Source organism: Dendrobates tinctorius, unplaced genomic scaffold (genome assembly GCF_039654945.1).
Source record: "Dendrobates tinctorius isolate UK_male_01 unplaced genomic scaffold, ASM3965494v1 ptg000243l, whole genome shotgun sequence".
Classification (NCBI taxonomy): domain Eukaryota; kingdom Metazoa; phylum Chordata; class Amphibia; order Anura; family Dendrobatidae; genus Dendrobates; species Dendrobates tinctorius.
In genome coordinates, this window is record NW_027361910.1 from 17600186 (window position 1) to 17622078 (window position 21893).

General features: G+C 40.5%; 1 protein-coding gene across 1 annotated transcript in view; it reads right to left on the reverse strand.

Annotated features, from left to right (window-relative positions):
* Window positions 1-21893, reverse strand: part of TMEM132B (transmembrane protein 132B) — a 1036733-nt gene that overhangs the window by 812564 nt on the left and 202276 nt on the right. Inside the window, exon 2 of the mRNA XM_073557086.1 lies at window positions 3329-4214. Within this exon, the coding sequence (XP_073413187.1) occupies window positions 3329-4214 (886 nt within the window). The remainder of the gene's footprint in view (window positions 1-3328; window positions 4215-21893) is intronic.

The window sequence follows — 21893 nt, forward strand, 5'->3', positions numbered from 1 at the left end:
TCTGTACTGAAGGACACAGAGAGAAAGAGCCCCTCTGGAGAACAGTGTTTGGGCTCTTTGCGTTCCAATAAAGCAAAAGTCCACCTACATTGGAGGTGGAAAATGGCCCTCTTACCTATTGGGCCCCTGTGCGGCTGAACACGTTGTGACAATGATATGTCCACCCATGATGATCTGTATGCGGACATCAAAGTATAGACCAGTAGTGGGCGTCCTAACCCAAATTATCAGCCTCAGGATCAGGAGACCTCCAGCCAATTCGTGAATTGCAGTGTGACATCTGTGCTGGTGCATGCTCTATCTATTGTCACTTCGATCGTCATCCATGACTATTTTGTAGCCTTGCATTACTCCTGGGACTTGTGGCTCTGTCCAGTCCAGAATATTTTGGGATAATTCCAATTTAGTTTGTCTTCCTTTCTGCTGACAGCACTAGGTGAAACTTCTCACTACTTAAACCCTTAGGAATCAGTTCTCATTGTCAGTTATAACTCAACTATCTCTTGTGTATTTCAGCTCCTGTTTTTTAGTGGATATTCCTGAATCTAACTTTGGCTTGTTCACTGAATATTCTCCTGCCTACTATTTTCTACTTGCCTATACCTATAACTCCTGCTTTTGACTCGACTTCCTGAGTATTCTTCTTGAAAACTTGCACCACCGAACAACAGCCAACTTTGTGGCCCCAGTATAAGGGGTCCCTGTGTAAGTCCAGATCCTTGTGCCATGTTTAAAGGGTAAAGACCAGGGCAGCTCATGGGATCTGGTAAATGGAATGGCTACTGCCAACTGTTAATGGTAGCCATTTTTAGGGCTACCGGGTGACACACAGAGTGCCCTTGTAACATGTGGTTCATTTAAGGCGCTTATTTCAAAGCAGTCTACCATTTATAGGTAGTAAATGTCCCCTATTACTGAAAGTTCACAAATGGAAAAGTAATATAAAAAAAGCAAAAACCATTTTGCCTATTGCTGAAGTGTTAGCCTCTGAGGTACTACTAATTATATGTTAGGTCACTTGGTATGGCCACTGGTATATCCTAACTAGCAAATACAGGAGATGACTTCAGCTAAGTCACCACCTGAGTCACTGCATTAAAGGGGTTATTCAGGACTGTTATTTTGTTTTACCATTGGCCTAAAAAGTATCAGGCAGACAGTTGCTAACTACCTGCGCAGATCGGTCACTGACTGCTCCTGCTGGTGATTCTGTGGCTTCAGCTGAAGTCACATTAACAGAGCAGTGCCTTCTCTCCCACACTGCTCTTTTAATGGGGCATGACTGCTGATGTCATACTGATTGGCTGCATATTTGCAAGAAGCCAGCTGTCAATCAGCATGATGTCAGCAGTCACTCTCAATCGACAGAGCAACCTGGAAGAAGAAGAGGATCATATTCCTCACCAATCGTTACACCGATGCCTCTACCTTGTGCCAGTCATTACACTGGCTACCCATCCACTCCAGAATTCAGTATAAACTTATTACCCTCACCCACAAAGCCTTCCACGGCTCAGCACCACCCTACATGTCATCCCTTGTTTCAGTATACCACCCTACCTGCGCCCTCCGTTCTGCTGATGACCTGAGGTTAGCATCCTCAATAATCAGAAACTCCCACTCCCGTCTCCAAGACTTTACACATGCTGCGCCAATTCTTTGGAATGCACTTCCCAGGTCAATACGATTAGTCCCCAATCCCCACAATTTTAAGCGTGCCCTGAAAACGCATTTATTCAGACTGGCCTATCGCCTCAACATATTAACCTAATCTATCCCTGTGTGGCACAGCCAAAAGTTTTACCATAACCAGGTTCCCCGCATCATGTTCCCACATGCTTTATGCATCCATTATCCCTCTGTGTCTGTACTGATACACACTTAACATTATGGCTGGTCCATACAATCAGGGCAACTGTTACCACCCACCTTTCGTGTCTCCCTTTTTTTTTTTCCTCATAGATTGTAAGCTTGCGAGCAGGGCCCTCATTCCTCTTGGTATTTGTTATAATCTAAGTGATTATTGTTATGCTGCAATGTGTATTGTCTGTACAAATCCCCTCCAAAATGTAAAGTGCTGCGGAATATGTCGGCACTATAGAAATAAAATGTATTATTATTATTATTATTATAAGAGTTGCTATGTTGACGAAGAGCAGCCAAATCATCGGTAGAGCGGTAAGTGACCGCTCTGAGTTGAGGCAGGATAGAACAGGCAGGTAGTTGCTAGCTAGTTAGCAATTACTTGCCTGTTAGATTTTTGGTCATGGTAAAAAATAATTTAGTCCTGGAAACCCCCTTTAATAAGTCTAATAGTTGCTGCCATTGCATTGGGGAAACTATCAGAAAATTTGATTTTTTTTAATCCCAGCAGCTATAACTGGGCTAATTCTGTTTGTTTCAGCCACTTTCTTGCTGATGATCAGATGAGCAAAGTAACATTGCATACGTGGTTATCTTCACCTACTAACCATCATTCTTTTGTACAAAGGAACAAGCAGAGATCAAAATAAATAATGTTTTGTATTTAATAGTCAAAATTCAAATACATTTTCCAAACATTTACTCTGCCAGTACTGTATAAATCATAAAAGAATGCAAGAAGAATATTTTGATTTGATTGTGTGATTAGAACTTTATGCTGTTCCCATTCTTTTATTATGCAAGTTGATATCAGGGTGTTAGGGCGTAGTCAGACGGCAGTATAAATCGGACCGAGATTGCAACGCACAGACTGGCCGGCGGCTCTCCCGACCCGAGTGTAACAGCTTCATATATTTCTATGCAGCTGTCACGCTCGGGTCGGCAGAGCCACTGTCCGCACGCTGTGTTACGATCACTGTCCAATTTAAATGACAGTCTGACCACGCGCTTGCTAGTTGGGGGTGTACCCCTACACAGTATCATGCTGTCCAATCAGTGCTGTACACCCATTTGACAAGTGGAATAATCACACCTGATTGTCAATTAATTCATAAATTTCTCAGAGGAAAGAGTTCTAAGAAAAATATGGTCAATTTCACAGATAATTATGAAAACTGTAATTTCCTAAAACAGACATGTCAGGTGTGGTGGTAGGTCATTTTCAAGAAATTGTTCTTGATTTTAATTATTTGCTACAGAGCAGTATTGAATGAATAAAAATTGAAGAATGCCACATTACCAACATGTGTGTTCTATTCAACGGCAAGCTATAAAAGAATATATGTTTTGGTGGGTTATCCTTCTGGACCTGGCATGTCAATGCCTGAATTTTCCAATGGCCAATGCACACATGGCTTACAGGGTCAACAAAAAAACTCAGCTTTTTTCATAGCGCACAACCTACCTCAACATGAACTGATGGACCATGGAGCTTCCTGCCACTGATACAAAGAACGTAACGATGTCTCCTACTTTCACTGGACTCGGGGGGTATCGGATCTGTATGTTGTTATCCAGTGGGAGCACTGACATTCTCATGGTGTCTTGAGTGGGATATACAATTACGCTGCCAAATCTTTCCATTGCACTTGAAACTTTTTGGTCAGTGTCTTTGTTGGGTTGAATCCTATTCGACCATTTTGTTTCCTCTGAAGAACATTCTTCATCTTCGTTGGTGGTATATACAACGTAGTGCAGCTCAACTGGTATTCCTTGTGGGGGAACAGAGACTACATGACTATCTGTGGGAGGAGAAGTACTCAACCAACTAGGCAGGAACTCTAGCTCTGCTACACATAACCCCAGCTGTCCTTTCAGTCGGCAACTTGTAGAACGTTCACGGTTTTCTAAGACAGCAACCATTCTGACACATGGTAAAATCTCTGATGGATGGTAGTCCTGCCAGTCCTTTCCTGTGATATAAAATAAAGCCTGGACTTTGGGTTTCTCAGAATATATAGTGCTCTCTATGATGTGGGATTTTAACTGCCAGTTAAATGTGAATTTGTTGGTAGAACTGAAAGTGCTTGAGGTAATAATCACATTTTTTGGCACAGTTTGTTCTGCAGAGTAGGGTCCATAGGTGGCATTTATTGCCGGTGGCACCTTGGCTTTGTATATGAAAAGTGGCTCTGTTCGGGACTGTAAGCTTGAGTTTTTCATGAGGTCTTGATTGGCTTCTTTAAGAAAGAAAGAAACTTCAGAATTACAAACATGATAACTCACAGGTAGATACACCGGGACGGATGAGAACCTCTGTATAGTGTCCATTGTCACCCGACTTTCTGTCACTGTGAATGAGAAAGAGAAAATTAAGATTAAATGGAAGAAAATTGATGTTTTTGTCAGTTAATAGACATTCACAATGCTGTATGAAGATAAAGAGATAACTTTATATGGGTCTTCCCATCGCCAAAATCCTATCCCAATGTGTAGTAGGTGTATTAATATTAATATTAGCAAATACCTCCAATTAGAAATGTAGTGTAGTTCTTCGGATTCGGTATGTCACTTACCCCATGTGCAGGCATTGCAGTAGCTTAGTTATCCATGGTTGCGACCACTAACAGACACTATATTAGTGCTTGTAACCATGGATACCTAAGCTACTGCAATGCCTGCACATGGGGTAAAAGCCATAGCGAATCAGAAGAACTATACTACATTTATAATTGGAGGTATTTGCTAATATTGTAATTATTACACCGACTGCATATTGGTATAGTACCTTGGACATGGGAATACCCCTTTAAAGAGTTTTTTCAGCAGATGAAAATTATATAAACATTTCTCAGGCTGGCTAAAAATAATAGAAATAATATTCATCCTCACGATATCTGCATCTGTTCACATGCTTACTAAAGCTCTAGTTACTGATTCCATCTAGGCATAGAAACAAGAGCTGCACAAGGTTGGTAAGAATGACTATTAATATTTCTAATTTTTTAAGACCTCTTGAAAATAACTTTTATGAGATCAAAAATACTGTTCAAATGGAATCTATCAAGAGATTTTTGCTACCCCCATCTGAGAGCAGCATGATCTAGGGTCAGAGATCCTGATTCCAGTGATGTATCACTTGCTATACTCGGTTCTGCAGTTTTAATTAAAACTTGTTTTATCTGCTGAAGATCTGGCAGTTCTCTGAATGCTGAGCTCTGTATAACCTCGCCCACACCAATGATTGACAGCTTTCATTGCACACTGCATTAAAAGAAAGTGGACACTTCCTGACGGAGTAGGGTTATACAGAGCGCGTGACTATAAAGGACTACTTGGTAGCAGGCTACATACTCCTCTAGTGATAATCTCCTGCTGATAAAGCAATGATTTAAAAAAAAAAAACTACACTAAGCAGATCAGTAAGTGACACACTAATGGAATCAAGCTTTCTGCCCCTACAGCAGAAAATGTAGCAAATACCTGGTAACAGATTTCTTTTATGTGGCTTACTAGTAACAGCACCTCTGTAGTCCATATATTGTCCCTGACATTGCAAGACAAGCCCCATTCTAGAGAAATTGTTAACACCAATCCATAATGAATTGTGCAGCTGTTATTGGACAAAAAAATTAATCATTTTTTAATCTCAATCTTTTTAAAGGGCTGTTCATAATACTGAACTGAAACCAGACGGGACAGGGGCAGCCTGCAGCCCTGCCCCACATGCATCTTCTTTAGAGCTTGCAGTATCATCCAACCTTATAGATGATCCACAAAGTCAGTTTAATCTTGTATTTTCTGCACTTTTCCCTTTAATGTGTCTCATTTTACATATTATCACTAAGCGCACTGTAATAAAAAGAGATGTAATAGTAGAAAGATATGACGGCTTTAAAACTGTTGTAAAATATGGATCCCGTCGTTTTATCTCTTTCCCGTTTCTATGCTCCTCTAAGCTGAGTGGATCAGTGACTACTTCGGGTACAGAGCTGTCACACTGCATCTCACATTCTGAGGATCTTAGTATATTTACCCAATGCTGTCAGCCATACATCTTGGACATGAAATTAAATGCTGTTTTATTGACACAATTCATTGTGATCTATAATGTGTGAAGATAGCTCTGTATTTCTATCTCTCCAATGAATATAATTTATATGATCTATGATATATAAAAGCAATTGCATCGGATATTACGCTACAAGCCAGTACAGCATGATTAAATCACTTTTATTGGGCATTGTTAACTGCCACCCCAGAGGCGACAATAGCAGAGCGGAGGGTTAATCATTATTATTTGCTGTCTTGCAGAGATTCCTGGGATAAGATTTTCATTTTATATGTACAAATATCTATTGGGTTTTTTTTACCAAAATTTTTTTTAATCTCATTTTGAAGAGGAAGAGTTTAAAACATCATAGTCAAGAAAACACATTCAATCAATCTTAAAGAGGTTGTCCACTACTTCATGATTGATGACCGATCCTCGGGATAGGTCATCAATGTCTGATCAGTCGGGGTCCGGCACCCGGTACATCCGCCAATCAGCTGTTTGGGGCGCCTGCGAATGTGGCCACCGGACAGAAATTCTCACTTGAGGGGCTGCTCCATCTCCTGGCTGCAGCTGGGAACTGCACATACACATCCCATTGATATGAATTATATGATTAGAAATCAGTGATTTCTAAGCAAAAAGCCTTTCCATAGAATCAAACCCCTTTTGCACTACTGTGTGTGTTTCCTCCCGGTACTCCAGTTTCCTCCCACATTCCAAAGACATACTGATAGGGAATTTAGATTGTGAGCCCCATCGGGGACAGTGATGACGATGTCTGTAAAGTGCTGTGGAATTAATGGCGCTATATAAGTGAGCAAAAAGTTAAAATGATCACAAATAAAAGGTCTACACTTTAATACTTGATAGCAATGGCCCCCTTAGGGTACTTTTCTCACTGCATTCTGCAATGCTCAGGTGAGGTTTATTTCAGCAGTGGCCTCCTTCACACTGATGATCCCGTATTAGAAAATGTTTGCTGAATTTTTACTGGATGCTTTGGTATGGAACAGCAGTCTTTACAGGTTTTACCCTACAGAAACCAAATGGTGTCCTCATTGCATGCTGCCCATTAGAAGCCAAAGAACATTCTTTAGCCTGTCTGAATAACAGCAGCCTAAAGACACATTTGATATATGCGCTGGAGCCGTTCTAAGGCCTCATTCAAATGAACATTTTTCTCGCGTACAAGAAAAATGGATGGGTTACTTTGATGTGTTTGATCAGAGTGTCATCAGTTTCTCTCAATTGTGTTGAAATAAAAAGATTCTCCACCTTCTTTTTGATAGTCTGTGAAAATGACATCCGAGTGTGGTCTGATTTTTTTTCACGGACCCATATACGTGCATCGGCAATTTTGATCTGACCCATGGATCAAAATCGAACATGTCCCGGCGATCTTCTACAACTCATTTGTAAATGCCCCCTTAGACTATCACAGGTATGAGAGCTATCCACGAAAAACAGACGTCTGCATGAGGCCTTATGCAAATGTCAAACATTCAAGGGATTTATAGCTACACATACTAACAATGCTAACACTGATTGAACAGTATTAAGCCGGCCATACACATTGTATGGCTGTCAGCCAAAATATGCTTAGGCCATTCATTCAGTAGATGGTCGTCCCTCCCATACACAGGAGAACTCATTCAGGTGAACGTTCCTGTGTTCTCTATGAGAAAGCCAACGATTTATCTCTTTTAGAACAAAGTGATCGGCAGTCCAAAATATACATGCCCGATCAACATCTCCAACGATGATCAGCTGCCCGGCACCTCCATACACAGAGTTCATCCGACATTAGTCTAATTTATATGGCAGCATTTAGATTGTGTAGGGGAATGTCCTATTGAGACAAGCATGGTGTTGCATCATTTACAGGAGGAAAAACAACACAATGTTCTTAGAATGCATTAGAGCTTATTTATTTCTAAGCATTTACGAATACAGACATGTCAGCAGATCCAGCACATCCTCATTAGATAGAAAACTAGAATTATAAAGGATATAGAAGAATAAATCAGAATGAACCCAATTAAAGGTTTTTCTTCATTCCTGTTACTTAAATCAAAGATTTATTTAATGGTTATGGTATTATAGAAACTGCTCCACAAATAGGATTGTCATGGTAGGACAGATAGAAGCTAGCCATCCATGGATAACTTTACAATGTATCAAACAATACAGCTTTAACCTATTTTCGACATATGATGAAACAAACATAGCTAACTGTGCAATCAATTTGCGGGCACTGTCATATCATTTATGTCTCTGTAAGATACACAACTTCAGACTGACTACATGGAGATGGTATGCCTTTAGTCAATTTCATTATAAGCACAAAGCCATGAACTAGATCAAAAGAAAGAAAACATGGAAAAAGCCTCCATAAGGATGAGTTCTGCTGGGCACCATGTGCACATGGAGAGATATTAAATGGCTTATGCCCTCCCTGTGGTTAGACAGTTGGTTCCTTTTTTGGAACAGTCTATGGCATTACGGCAAGCCATTCTGTCACTGAGAAATAATGGGAAAAAGTGAAGCTAACAGTAATACTGTATTCTCAAAATAAATAAAATGTACTGGCATTGGATCTTGTGTTTAGGAAATGGTTGTCCAAAATATAGGAAAACAGGAAAATAACCTCATTTATATCACATTACAATATAAGCAGACACATAGCCTCCAAACACATGTATGCAGCTGTCAAACAAGCTATGCACACAATTCTTATGACTACCAATAAATATGCATGCCCAGCTTGGCCAAGCATACATGTTTATATAGTAATGAAGGGCCAGAAGGTATTTTTCTAAACACTTATTATAATTGCTTATCTCCTGGTTAAGGATGGGCAAGTTTAATTCCAACATACTATACCATAACCTCATTTCCACCAATGTCTGATGTGGAGGATAATTGGGCAATACACATTAAATATTCTGAAAATCTCACCCAATTTAAAAGGATCGCCAGAAAATAGAGAGAACTGAATTTTTGGAAAATCTAATTTGAAAGGGTTCTACGAATTTTTGCAATGAATCAATTTACAATGAATCTGTCATGCTACAGCAGTGCAGTATTGCGCAACCTCTACCAGGGGGTGCTGGTAAGGGAAGAAAGGTTGCACACACAGCATAGCAACACTGAGTAGCAGCACAAGCGCCACCAGTTTATGAAAGAGTGGTCAGACGAGCTGAGTCAGAAACAGTCTGGAGCAAAAGTGTCATGATCCCAGTGCAGGTTTTTGACTTGCACGTCAGGGGTTAATGTCTTTAGCTCAGTGCAGGCTTTGACCTGCATGCCTGGGGTTAATTATTATGGCCTCTCTTTGGTTCAGGGAGAGCTTTTTATAGCCCTGAGAAACTCCAATTCCTGTCAGTTATACTTTTGCCTTTGGCCGAGTGTTTTGAGTCCTGTGTGCCTGTTCGTTGTCTTATAGCTTGCTTATATGGTTCTGATCCGGTTCTGTCCCCCGTTGTGAGTTTGCCTGTTGATTCTGTACTGTATATCTGCTTCTCTGGTTTCTGACTTCTTGGCTACATCTTGACTATCCGTTCTGTCTAGCCCTTTGGTAATTGTCGTGCTATCTCGTGCTTTGACCCCGGCCTGATCTGGTTTATGCCAATTAGTAACTTTGTTCCGTAGTTATTATTCTAGGAGTTTTCCTGCAGCTCCTAGCTCTCTGGAGTTTAGGCCACGCCCCCAGCAGTCATGTGCTTGAGGTCCTGCGAGTCTGAAGCACGCATCTCTCTGCTGCTGCCCGCCCCGGTGTTAGTCCAGCCAGACCCGTCCAAACCATTTACTGTGGTGGTGGATAGGTTTTCAAAACAGGCCCATTTCATTCCCTTGGCAGCACTACCCTCAGCACGAAACATTGTCAAGGTGGTTTGTGCAGCATGTGGTCCGATTGAATGGGGTACCCCGAATGTGGTGTCTGACAAAGGTGTGCAGTTTGTGGCCAAATTTTGGAGGGCATTCTGTATGAAATTGGGCATCTCACTCTCCTTCTCGTCGGCCTATCACCCGGAGAGTAATGGTCAGATGGAACGCACCAATCAATCCCTGGAACAAATTCTCAGGTGTCTGACCTCCGCGAGACAGGAGAATTGGTGTGATGCATTACCGTTGGTGGAATTCGCTTTTAACAACTGGGTGAGTCAATCCACCAACATGTCCCCATTCCTAATCAATTATGGGTTTAATCCTCATTTTGGGGAGTTTTCACAGGTGGATTCCGGTTGTCCAGGGGCAGAGGGGTCCGTCCAATGGTTAAAAAACCTCTGGGTTGAAGTCCAGCGTAATATCTCTCGGGCCCAGGGGAGGTGCAAATATTTTGCTGACAAAAAGAGGGCCCCGTGACACATGTTTCAGGTGGGGGAGAAGGTTTGGCTTTCCACACGTAACATCAACTTGAAGGTACCGTCAGCGAAATTGGGACCAAAGTTCATTGGTCCGTACGAGATTGTGGAGATAGTCAACCCGGTGGCATATAGGTTACGTCTCCCCGCCTCCTTAAAGATATCCAATGTGTTCCATAAATCTCTGTTGAAACCCATGGGGTCTGTCAAGGAGGACTCCGAGCCTGTTGTTCCTCCGGTGTTGGTGGAGGGTCACTTGGAGTATGAGGTCGGACATATTGTGGACTCTCGGCGGGTGCGCCGCTATTTGCAGTACCTGGTCCACTGGAAGGGATATGGACCGGAGGATAGCTCATGGGTCACTGCTCACTCTACATGCAGATCGCCTGGTTCGGGCTTTCCATGCCAAGTACCCGGGGAAGCCTGGGGGTCCAGAGGCCCCCCGTTGAGAGGGGGGTACTGTCATGATCCCAGTGCAGGTTTTTGACCTGCAAGTCAGGGGTTAATGTCTTGAACTTAGTGCAGGCTTTGACCTGCACACCTGGGGTTAATTATTATGGCCTCTCTTTGGTTCAGGGAGAGCTTTTTATAGCCCTGAGAAACTCCAATCCCTGTCAGTTATACTTTTGCCTTTGGCCGAGTGTTTTGACCCCTGTGTGCCTGTTCGTTGTCTTATAGCCTGCTTATATGGTTCTGATCCGGTTCTGTCCCCCGTTGTGAGTTTGCCTGTTGATTCTGTACTGTATATCTGCTTCTCTGGTTTCTGACTACTTGGCTACGTCTTGACTATCCGTTCTGTCTAGCCCTTTGGTAATTGTTGTGCTATCTCGTGCTTTGACCCCGGCCTGATCTGGTTTATGTCCCTGTTTATGCCAATTAGTAACTCCGTTCCGTAGTTACCATTCTAGGAGTTTTCCTGCAGCTCCTAGCTCTCTGGAGTTTAGGCCATGCCCCCAGCAGTCACGTGCTTCAGGTCCTGTGGGTCTGAAGCACGCATCTTCTCTGCTGCTGCCTGCTCCTCAGGTATCTTTGAGCACAGTTTGTCTTACTCAGGAAATGCGCACTGGCTCAGTGAGCGAGTGCAGTGCGGTGTTCTTGATAAAAAGTACCAGAGGTTACAGCAGTACACGTGGTCAGAAACAAGCCAGAATATCAGCAATGGTTGGAAGCAGATAAGACAAAAGACAGGAGCAAGTCCGAATGCAAGCCAAGTCAAAACCAGGGAGTCAACAAACTTACAGGGAAACACTGAGTCAGGACAGACAGAGGGAATAAATAGACATGGGGCAAGTCAGGGATCATAGCAGGACAAAACAGGATATACCAGAGTCAAATACACATGCCGAAGGCAGAACTATAGCTGACACCGCCTGGATGCAGCGGAGCTAAATAGCAAACCTGAAACCAGACTGAGGCTGAGAAAATTTAACCTCTGAAATGACCAGACAGGGAATATTTGAAAGACAGGACTCAAAACCCAGTCTGGATCATGACAAAATCTCAATTTTACTAAATATCTAATTGCCTGGAAAAAATGTTTGTAACACTCTGAGACTCCTAGGACTGTACTGAAGCCCTTTCAGGCTTTTTAATGCGAACCCAGCCTTAGAAATGTCAAAGTGGCCTCAATATATAAGACTAAAAGAAATTGAATGGTAACGAATGGTGAATAACAACCTACTGCACTAACAGACTTTTTAGGCTTCTTAAGTTGTAAAGATGATCCAAAAATTATTGCACTTGGAGGCAGATGCCTGCTTTGCTGTTGTTTATAAATAATCTGTGGAAATGGATGAAACCCTGGCCTTTTCACAAGGGGTGGGGGAAACATTATCCATGTTTGAGGAGTATCAAAAGTTTTGTTTTATACTAAGAAACAGCTTTTTCACAAGTCATCCAAAAATTATTCCTTTATTCCGGGATCATAAACGGTTTTGAAAGTGAAGCAGAAATGGCTTTCCAAATATGAGTGAAAAAATATATTTTTTTTTAGGATTTGCCACAGTTTGGTTTTCTTAAAATGACTAATCAATTCCAAGGCTTTTCATCAAGCCATCCAAAAAGTATCTTTTTTTTAATTAGAGACCAGGAACATGTTAGCAATTTTCAAATTGAACAAGCAATGGCTTGCCAACAAGCCATTAAAAATTATCTCTATTTTGGTATCAGTTTCATATTTGTGGATCCTAAGAGGGTACACTTCCCAGTACGAGTACAATAAAGTTATACAAAACACTGGACAAGCGCATGACATGTGTATGGCATCATGCCTACACCCATTTAACTCTAAAGTACAGTTTGCAGCCAGGAGATGTGTGGCTTGGGTAGCTGTGCCGTGACAAGGGCAGCGGCAGAAGCCATATAGTAGAAAAATATGAAAGAGTCAGACAAGCTGATGTCCGTCAGTGTAGGGCCATCAACAGCAAGACCACTGATAGCAAGATAGTAAAGATGACATTATGGACAGGGAATAGAGGCACAGCTCAGTGTGTGCCAGTGGCACTGGTGATAGCAGAAGTATGTAGAAGAGAATGGACAAGCAGGCGGATAGAACACTTGATATGATCATTGGCACAGCCGTAGGTGAATGAAAGTCAGAACTGATCCATTTCTCATTAATTTTGATGAATGTTAGGTTTTCCATGCTTGCAACAGATAACCTAGTATGCTTTAAAGTGACAAAGCCACCACAGTGCTGAATATTTTCTCAGACAATAGAATGAAGGCTGGATAAGACAGTACGCCTATAGTAAACTGGGCCAGTTCTTGCCACTGGTCCTATCTGCTGACCCAGAAGTCCATGGGATCAAGGATCAGCGTATCTGTAGAAGAGAAGGTGCAGTCTAGGTATAACTGGCTGTTTAGCTGCTGGTTCTGTTTGCTAAAGTACATCAAGTTGGTGCAGAGGCAGAAATAACATCTGGTAAATTATTTAAAATATACTGTAGTTGTTGCTGCTACTCTGACTGTATGCCTAACGTTGGCACAGGTGAGGGAGAGATAGCTCCATGGGATAGCAGAAGGATCTCCTGCTCAGTCGGGCGGTCGACAGGTTTTTGTTGTGCTAAAACTTTGCCGAAAAGGAAACACAGCTTATGCTGGTAATACTCCAATTTGGACTCTTTTTCGGAAAACTCACTCATTTTGCTTTTATAATGAGTGTCTGAAAGCATGACTATCCAATAGTCATACTTTGCTTGATAGTAACAATGTGCCAGTCATTCTACAATCATTCCATCATACAGCTTGCCATACTCAAATGCTTGACTGACGGCCCTGTTAGTTTATTTTTAACACCTTACCATGACAGTTGGTTAGCCCAGTGTTGTGTATTCCCTTGCTCGGAGTTCTGAGCCAAAGCTCCCTCTGAACCCTCTGATGGTTACTGAGAGTAGTGGAACTGGCCAGGTTGATGGATGTTCCCCACCTGATGACGATAATTGGGAACCTGGGATTACTGGCTTGGAGCATATAATTGAGCTGGCTGCTCTTGGAGGTTGCTGGTGATTTCCTCTGTGTGCATTTGGAGTTCTTTTGTCCCCTGCCTGATCTGCATGGTTCAGCTAAGTGATTCTTTTGCTAATCCTTTGCATCTAATCTGGTTGTGTCTTTTTTTTGCTTTCTGTTTTGCTGCTAGGGTTCAGCGTGCTCTCTGCTGGGGGCAGCGCTGGGCCCTGCCTCATATGTTGCAGCTTGTTCAGTCCCCTGTTATGTTAGTATCTTTTTGCTTTGCTGCCAGTTTATACCAGAGTGATCATCTAGCGGGGGTGAGGTTGTGTGACCTCAGGTTTTTTGTATATCAGAAGTGTTGGACTTTTTTAGGGTTTTGCGCGTGATTGCAGACAGTATCTTTTCTGTCCTGTCCTGTCTAGACAGCTTTGGCCCCACCGTTTGCTCAGTCTGTTCTCTGCCTGTGTTTGTGTCTCATCTTGTCTCACCGACAATATATGTTTGGGGGCTGTCTATTCCTTTGGGGATCTGCTCCTGGGCAGTTTAGATTTCACCTGTCTTTAGGCTTAGTTAGTTCTCCGGCTGTGACGAAGCATCTAGGGTATTGTAGGAATGCTTCACAGCTACTGCTAGTTGTGTTGATAGGATCAGGGGTCTGCAATCCACTTAGTTACCAACCTCTCTGGTCTTCTGGTGGCTTAGCCTGTTCCTGCCATCCTCCTCGGTGACCCATTCATAACACCCAGTCAGCGTCATTGTCATTTTCACTTTGATTGCCAACCTCTGCCAGTTCAATACCCCTCTAAAAATCCACCTTCTGCTGCTCCTCCACCACCTTCTCCCCTCATCAGATTCTGCTGCAAGTAACGTGGACCTTGAAGGTCCCCAACAGCTATGGATTACCTTATGGATAATATGCTGGTGTAAGCAATTCCCTGGGTAGAGGGTGTTCCAATATTAATGTCAGTGTCTCTACCAGGACTTATAATCTAAAACTGACGCTCAAGCAATATGACATCAATTACTGTGGGATCTCCTGTGAGCCAAAACCATCCTATGCTTTTTCAGAAATTATTTCCTCCTTCCTCAGGGATTATAACTCCAATCAGCATGACAATCTTTTAAAGGCAAGTATGGACATCCTTGAGCCAATAGTACACTGATGCAATTAACCCAATCAACTAATCAACAAATCAAAGCTTTTTTTGGCTCACAGGAGATCCTGAAGAAGATGATGTCACATTCCTTGAGTATCAGTTTTTTATTGTAAGTCTTGATAGTGCTACCCGCCTGGGCACCACAGAAGAAACATCACTTTCCCTTTAAACCAGGATATATTAGCACATTTACTGTTTATTTTATGTCCATATACTTTCACACACTTAGGCAATCAGTGTTATTTGCTGCTTTCTACACCATAGTGAAAGCGCTAGTCTGGATTTTTCGATTATGTTTAATATCAGTTCTGCTATTTCACAACTTTTTCAATTAACAAATATAAAGTTTACTCAAAAATAGCAGGAGTATGTGATTAACTGATGGCAAACAGCCAATAATTAGAAGAAAGCATCTATTAACAATCAGTTAGAGTTGCAATGGTAACTCTAACTCTACAGCAGTGGTATTGAACTTGGCAATTAATTTTTATTGTAACAATTATTGCTACACATAAATAGGTATTGGGTTCCTAAATATAAAATATATAAAATATTGTGATATAATTGCCCACAAGAAGGAAGAATATTTCTTATAATTTTTTTCAATGTACTGTAATTTTTTTTAATGTACTGTGACAATTAAATTATTCAACCCCAATTGCAAATTAGGTTTACTAACAAAGTCTACCAACATTCTGCTATTTGCAATAAACCAATCAAACAAGAAAAATTTCAATATTTCAACACAACTAATATAAGGAGTTATTTTTTCCAAATTCAACACAACATGCCACTTTACTGACTACAGCAGTCTCAGAATTATTCAATCCCTTCATGACAAGTATCTTTAATACTTGGTAGACGACCTTTGGCCGTTAGCACATGCTGTAAATGTAAAGCATAGCCATATACCAGCTTCTGGCAGTGTTACTGAGGAATGTTAGCCCATTTCTCCAAGACAATTGCCTCCAGTTCACTAATATTCTTAGGTTTACGTGCATTGCAACCGCCTTTTTCTATTTTCACCAAACATTTTCTATACTGTTCAGGTCAGTCGACTGTGATGGCCACTCCAGAATCTTTTCTACAGATCAGAATCCCCAGACTTTTTGTAACTCATTTACATAATTTTGAGCATATTGGAGCTGAATTTCCTATTGCATTTGGATCAGTAAAGATGTATGTCCTGAAAGTTGGGGTATGAAGACCTTCAGCGTTTAGTATGCTCCATACTGTACAAACAGAAGCCCCTTTGCCTGCTTTGATGACATCTTGATGCAGGTCTTTTGAAGTCACTAGATGGCTTCTGACCCAATACTTGCTTAGGAATCTGGTGGCACCTGGTGAAAGCTCCCTACTTCTGCCACATTCAGGTAGTAGTGAACAAGTGAACTTGAGAACTCTGATTCCAGTTTCATTTCTAAGAACATTCACTGTCTTTGCTATGTTTTTGTACCCTTTGTCTTGTTTGTGTATGGCAATAATCCATTCTCTTAATTTTTTAAACTACTCTATTGACTTAGACATATTTCTATTAAGCAATCAAACATCACAATCACCAAACCCTAACTAGTCCAGGTCTTTGTTGCATCTCATCAAAAGCACCCCTGAAGTAGCTAATGAAATTCTTGATTAGTTGCATCAGGTCTGCTTAAGATGTGTGGATTTATGAGGAATTATATTCAAGAGGATGAATACTGACACTGCAATAGTCCCTAAAAGTCCCCTTTTTGTTCTCTGAATGACAAAGTCCTGTATGAGCAGCAATACTGTCCCATTTACCATTGTCCATGCCAGGAATGAAAACCTCACAGGGCCACTTCTTAGCACTGCATGTGGGAGGGCACCCTGGTGCAGTCTTTTTAGGATGAAGAGGTACTACACTGTACACAATTTGTTACTATGTAACTTCTTTCGATTTTTTTTGTACCCTCTTTCTGTTCTTTTACCGTTGGAGTTATATTTCCTGCACTTCTTTACCTTAAAGAAAAACAATAAAACTGATTGATAAAAAAGTGAAATTTCATATTGAATTGGAGAAACGATTTGTTATATTAGTTATATATTGACCCATATAAATTGTTATGGTTTGGTTTATTGCAAGCATAATACAGTTTTTTAAATTTTGCCAATAAACCGAATCTGTAATGGGGGTTATATAATTTTCATTTTAACTGTATGATGGTTAACTCATCAACTATATAATCGATAACTGTATAACATTGTCATGGGACTGGTGTGCACACTGGCATCATGGCTACTGTTAATTTTAGAGTTACGACTGTGGTGATAGATTAGTTTTCTACGAGATTCAAATCTGGTCAGTCAGGATTCTCCCAAGAATTTGGTGATTTCTTATGCTTTGCGTCAAAATACAAATCTGAGCCTCACTTTGTATATTTATTTTATTCTAATTTTATTATTTGGACAAACGTATGTATGACTTTCAGAATCCGTTTTGCACAGGCTTATGGCGGTCCTTCTTATAGACTAACAGCTGGGTATGGATAGAAACTATTTTCGATTTTACAATGGTGGTTGTAAAGTGCAGGTTCACAATGTACTGTAGCGCTTTTGTAGAAACGGCTGTAATCAATGAAAACACTTCTACTTCACCAGACATCTGATAGGTCCCAGTTGGGCAGTTTTTTTAAATTACCTTTTAGTGCTTTCCCCTATTACTCAGTAATAATATGTCCCAAAATCCACTTACAGAAAGTAACAGATCCCTGCAAATTGCAATTCTGACCGAAAATCATATTACAGTAATCCATCGTCTAATCCAAGATTATTACATTCACCTTTATACAAGAATAAAAATTAATGTCCTCTGCTAGAATAAGTATGGCAAGAATGTATCACCGAAGACTAAATAGAGATTATAATTAACTCTGGCTGAATAAATCTACATTTAACATTCAGCAGTAATTTGTCTAGTAATACCTTTTGCTGAGACTCAATGTGAAGATATGACTGGATTAACATCATGTGTAAGTCTTGCCATTGTTACAGTAATTAATTTGAAAGCCTGACAAGCTATGCGTAATAGTAATCTAATACCCACAAGTCCTGAGAATTATCCTGGGAAGTGACACTGTTCTACACTATCTAATACAAGGAAGGTGCAAGCCTCTGTGAATCGCGCAGGCGATACACGCACAAAGCAATTCATAATGATTTCTGCCTCTATACATACATCCAATAAGAAATAGAATTGACTGGGGAATGTTACATATGCATCATATTAATAGCAACACAGGTAGATTTATTCGGCAATATCTAGCAAGTGAAATTATGTTCATTTATTTTGGTGGTGATGGAGAACACTTGTTAATTTATGTACTCTTTACTGATTTATTGTATGTCATTACACACATTACATCATTCTGGTTTCATCATAAGACCAGCATGCACACACAGTGCATTTATGTGTACGTTTGTATGTACAGTATACATCATATAAAAAAAAATAAAATATACCATTTCCATCAAGAAAAAAATATGTAATTATAGCTGATAACGTTGTAGCATTAAAATTTAGGGAAATAGTTTTGCTACTTTCCTAAAGTTTCCTTCTGAACTTCAAAAATGATATCCCACAAAATTACCCCCATTTTGCTAATGATAAGAAAATGAATTAAGATTTTAAAGATCTTTAATGGATAGTGATTAATTTATATGTGGGCTACTTTAGTATATCACTACACAACATATTAGGGCTATATAAATAATTGGTAATAAATACATTTTACCGTCTTCCTATTCATTTAGTATGACAAATTTAAGAAAGAGCCAAGCTTTCTTTTACAAAAACTCAACTGGGTGATTAGTCCACTCAACTGAGTCTGCATATATACAACGGGTGGAATAAGTATTGAACACGACACCAAGTTTCTAAGTAAATATAATTCTAAAGGTGATGTGAACATGAAATTCTCACCATAGAATCATAGAATTGTAGAGTTGGAAGGGACCTCCTGGGCCATCTGGTCCAACCACCTGCTCAAAGCAGGATTCTCGAAATCATTCCAGACAGATGTGTGTCCAGCTTCTGTTTGAAGACTTCTATTGAAGGAGAACTCACCACCTCTTGTGGCAGCCTGTTCCACTCATGATCACTCTAACTGTCAAAAAGTTTTTTCTAATATCTAATCTGTGTCTCCTCCCATTCAGTTTCATCCCATTGCTTCTAGTCTTTCCTTGTGCAAATGAGAATAAAGATGATCCTTCTACAATGTGACAGCCCTTGAGATATTTGTAGACAGCTATTAAGTCTCCTCTCAGTCTTCTCTTTTGCAAGCTAAACATTCCCAAATCCTGCAACCTTTCCTCATAAGACAGGGTTTGTAGACCGGTCACCATTCTGGTCGCTCTTTTCTGAACTTGCTCCAGTTTGTTGATGTCTTTTTTAAAATGTGGCGCCCAAAACTGGACGCAGTATTCCAGATGAGGACTGACCAAAGAGGAGTAGAGGGCAATAATGACTTCACGTGATCTAGACTGTATGCTTCTGTTAATACATCCTAGAATTGCATTTGCCTTTTTTGCTGCTGCATCACACTGTTGACTCATGTTCAGTCTGTGATCTATTAGTATACCCAAGTCTTTTTCACATGTGCTGTTGCTTAGACCTATTCCTCCCATTCTGTATATGTTTTTTTCATTTTTATTGCCCAGATGTAGTATTTTGCATTTTTCCCTGTTAAAAACCATTCTGCTAGTTGCTGCCCACTGCTCCAGTTTATTTATATCTTTTTGAATCCTCTCTCTCTCTTCTCTAGTATTAGATATCCCTCCTAGCTTTGTATCATCAGCAAATTTAATCAGTTTACCCTCAATTCCTTCATCTAAAGCGCTGATAAAGATGTTGAACAATACAGGGCCCAGGACAGAGCCCTGTGGTACCCCACTTGAGACATTCTTCCAACTGGATGTGCAGCCATTTACGACTACTCTTTGGGTCCGATCACTAAGCCAGTTATGAATCCACCTAACAGTTGCCTTGTCCATTCCATACTTAGTCATTTTTTCAATAAGGATTGTGTGAGATACTTTGTCAAATGCTTTACTGAATTCAAGATATACTATATCTACAGCATTTCCTGATCCACCCAATCAGTGATTCTGTCATAGAAGGAAATTAAGTTAGTCTGACATGACTTATTAGTTACAAACCCATACTGACTCTGTTTAATCACTTCATTCTTATCTAGATATTTATAAACATGTTGTTTAATAATTTGTTCAAAGATCTTTCCTGGTATAGAAGTCAGACTCTCCGGCCTATAGTTGCCTGGGTCCACCTTCATCCCCTTTTTGAAGATAGGAACATTTGCTCTTCTCCAGTCTTCTGGGACTTCTCCTGTTCTCCAAGAATTTTCAAAGATTATGGAGAGGGGTTCAAAAATTTCTTCTGCTATCTCCTTCAGTACTCTGGGGTGTAATTCATCTGGACCTGGAGACTTGAATTAATTTAGGTTAGCTAATTGTTTCCTCACTATCTTTCTGTTTATAGATATCCTGGATTCTTCTATTCCCTTAATAAGACAGTGAAGAACAGTTAATGTTACATTTCCTTTCTGAGATAAAACAGATGCAAACTAGGAATTTAAAAATTCGGCCTTCTCAACATCCTGGCTTACTATTTCATCATTTTCATTCTGTAAAAATCCTATAGTATCTTTGACTTTTCTTTTACTTTTGACATGTCCCCAAAATCCTTTATTATTGCTTTTGACGTCTCTTGCAAGCCTCAATTCATTGTCAGCTTTAGATAATCTGATTCGAGCCCTGCAGGTTCTGCAGACAGCATTATATTCTTCTTTAGATATGCCTCCCTCTTTCCATTTTATAAACATTTCTTTCTTCCTTTTTAGCATGTGCTTAAGTTCTGTGTTCATCCATCCTGGTTTTCTTAAATGCTTCCTATTCTTCCCTCTTTTCGGAATTCTTAAGAATTGTGCTTTGAGAATTTCATTTTTCAAGATTTACCATCCTTCCAGTACATTTTTGTCTTTAAGGATATCCAGCCATTGGATCCCTCCAATTCTCTTTCTGAGTCCCTTAAAATCTGCCTTTCTGAAATCTAAGCTTAACGTCTGAGTCTTCACAGGTCTTCCTCCTCTAGTTATCCAAAATTCTAAAATAGCATGGTCACTACCTCCTAGGGTCCCAGTCACTTTGACCTCCTCAACCATTTCCTCCCTGTTTATAAGAATTAGATCCAAGGTAGCAGTTCCCCTTGTTTTCTCCCCTACCTTTTGGAAGATAAAGTTGTCAGCAAGAGAGGATAAGAATTTCCTTGACCTGTTAGTTTTGCCTGAGAGAGATTCCCAACAAATGTCTGGATAGTTGAAGTCTCCCATGACAACTATGTCATATTTTTTGGAGAACTTGGCCATTTGATGCATAAAGAGTTCATCCATATATTCAGCTTTCACAGGCGGCCTGTAGTAAATGCCTAATAATAATAATAATAATTTTTATTTATATAGCGCCAACATATTCCGCAGCACTTTACAATTAAGCGGGGACATGTACAGACAATAAATTCAATACAAGTTAAGACAATTCAAACAATGACATTAGGAGTGAGGTCCCTGCTCGCAAGCTTACAATCTACAAGGAAATGGGGGGACACAGTAGGTGAGAAATGCTTGTTAATTCAGGTCTGGCAATTATAATAGGGATTTTCATATAAAGCTGCATGATCCGGTCATCAGCCCGTGTGTTTAAGCGCAATAGACAAGTATCAAGTGCAGTTATCATGTGCATGAAGGGTGTGGAGACAGATGAATAGTAGGGTGCAGATTCAGAATAATATTTGGAAGGAGGGAACAGGGCAAAGTTAGCTTGCTGAGTAGTTGATGTGATAGGCTTCTTTGAAGAGATGGGTTTTCAAAGCGCGCTTGAATAGGTCAGGGCTAGGTATCAGTCTGATCGTCTGGGGAAGTGCATTCCAGAGAGCTGGAGCAGCACGAGAGAAGTCTTGGAGACGGAGGT